Here is a 2009-nt window from a genome sequence, read left to right on the forward strand (position 1 = left end):
TGAGGAAGTCAAAGGCAGAAAAAAAAATGTTAACATTAATCACTCAGAATGATACAATAAAAAGATCCCACAATTAATCAAGCCTCTCATATAAATAGACTTCGTCCATTTCCTTGTACTGAATCATTAATTATTCCAATTATTGATTAGAAGCTGCTTAATTAATTAACTAGCTAGGATTTAGATTAAACGATATATATATATATAGTTAACCATTAATCAATTATCGCTAACACCTTGATGTTGATAATTAATTAATTAATCGAAATCTATATATCCAACCACGGTTCACATCCTGAGGAGTCGACAAAAACGTAGCCCTGGCTGATGTCGTCGAGTAAGTAACAATTAGCATCATCGTTCTGAACCTGAAACATGCAATTGGGATCGAGTGGTGGAGAGTACTGACGATCTTTCTCCATTTCCATGTAAATCAAGGCGAGCAAATTCTTGTTCTGAGCTTGGAGGTTGATGAGCTCGGCCTGTGTCCGGGCCAGCTGAGCCTGAAGATCGCTGACTTGCTTCTGAAGGTGGCATATTGCGCCGGCGCAACCGTACACCGGATCTCGAATCCGGGCACTCGCTTCGTACACCATGCTGCTTACTGCGTCCGCCCTTTGGCTCTCTGGCAAATCCTGCCATCGATCGTCTCATTGTTCAGCATTAAAAATTAAAGCTTCATGCGTACTGGCTAGCTAGCTAGCTCCTAATTAACGAAAACAGAGTCATTTTGTTTTCTTTTGAAGATGAATTAAAGAGACTAATTTATATAGTATAATTAAAGAGGTTGGAAGTTAATTTACATAATGCATAATCATAAGTTGATAATTAAAGCTTAATGCTTGATGTGAATGCTAAATTTAAGTTCTCAAATTGGAATCTAGCTAAAATCTATAATGATGATCGATACCTGCAAGAGTTTGATGATATTGCTGGCGCCGAAGACGCGGTGCGCGGTGGTGAATTTGAGCGGCTCCGTCGGCGGGAAATAAGGCGCGAGCAGGCACTTGTCGGCGCACCGACGGCGGAGGATCTTGCAGGCGGCGCAGGGGCTGTGGACCACCGCCGCCGGCGCCGGCGGGGAGGAGTTGGGAGACGAAGACGTGGGCGAGGAATTAGAAGAGTTGGAGAAATAGTGGAAGCTGCTGGTGACGTCACTCGATTCCATGGCGACGGGGAGGGAGTAATTAAGATGCCGAAGCGAGGAAGCTGCTTAATGAATTAATTTTGCCTCCGGAGAATAAATATATAGACGACGGAAGGGAAGGGGAAGGACTGAGTGACGTCACGACACCAGCGATGGCGTTAAACCACCGGGAGCGATGCGCAGTTTGATTAATTAATTAATTAGCTGGCAAATTCAAACACTTGGAAATTTGGGGTTTCCATTTTCGTCTTCTGAATTCTAGAGTCGCGAGGACGAACGAACACTCCGATTAATTATAATTTAGAGATTAATTTTTAGTTTAGTTTGTGTATAAGGCCAATTAAAATTCATTTAATTAGCTAGTATTTGACTTCATAATTTTGTTTTTTTTTTTTGAACAATCAAGAGCATGCATCGTATCTCCTCTCTAAGTCAAAACTCCATTAACTCCTAACTCTAAAGAATTCAGCGAAGCTCATTTTGAGCCCAGAGCACGGAGAGCCTTGTGTTGTTCTTAATTTAAGGTATATAGATTACAAATTTATTACTTCAGTTTATATTTGGCCCCCTAAAATCACTCAAATTAAACAGAATTGAAATTAAGTCAGCAGTACTGTGCCCCACCACATTGAGGTCTCTCAATTTTGACTCGAGAAAGAATTGTTCATCTTCCTCTTCGAGATGATCTCCATAATTTTAGGAAGACTAACCCACTTACCAAACTGGACTTCCAGTCCTAACTCGTGAGATTAATGTCACTAGCTACGAGATGAAAGTACTGACAAGCTTAAACAGGCTCGACTTAAACCAGCTTTAATTTACTGGTGTTAATTAAACCTATATATACTTAAATAAGTGTGAA

The 2009-nt window shown here is 40.8% G+C and overlaps 1 protein-coding gene across 1 annotated transcript; it reads right to left on the reverse strand.

Annotated features, from left to right (window-relative positions):
• On the reverse strand, window positions 1-1200 carry LOC122003510 (LOB domain-containing protein 1-like). Its single transcript, XM_042558618.1, has 2 exons — window positions 911-1200; window positions 1-635 (listed from the first exon to the last, which is right to left on the reverse strand). The coding sequence occupies exons 1-2, from the start codon at window positions 1166-1168 to the stop codon at window positions 270-272; spliced, it is 624 nt and encodes a 207-aa protein (XP_042414552.1). The 5' UTR covers window positions 1169-1200; the 3' UTR covers window positions 1-269.
• Window positions 1201-2009: the final 809 nt, after the last annotated feature.

Source organism: Zingiber officinale, chromosome 7B (assembly GCF_018446385.1).
Source record: "Zingiber officinale cultivar Zhangliang chromosome 7B, Zo_v1.1, whole genome shotgun sequence".
NCBI lineage: Eukaryota > Viridiplantae > Streptophyta > Magnoliopsida > Zingiberales > Zingiberaceae > Zingiber > Zingiber officinale.

What these genes read in the sequence shown, in the direction of transcription:
- LOC122003510 (XM_042558618.1), bottom strand. Translation starts at nt 1,168, where the DNA reads ATGGAATCGAGTGACGTCACCAGCAGCTTCCACTATTTCTCCAACTCT. An exon ending in ATATCATCAAACTCTTGCAG is followed by an intron (nt 636 to 910) that starts GTATCGATCATC and finishes GATCGATGGCAG; the next exon opens with GATTTGCCAGAGAGCCAAAG.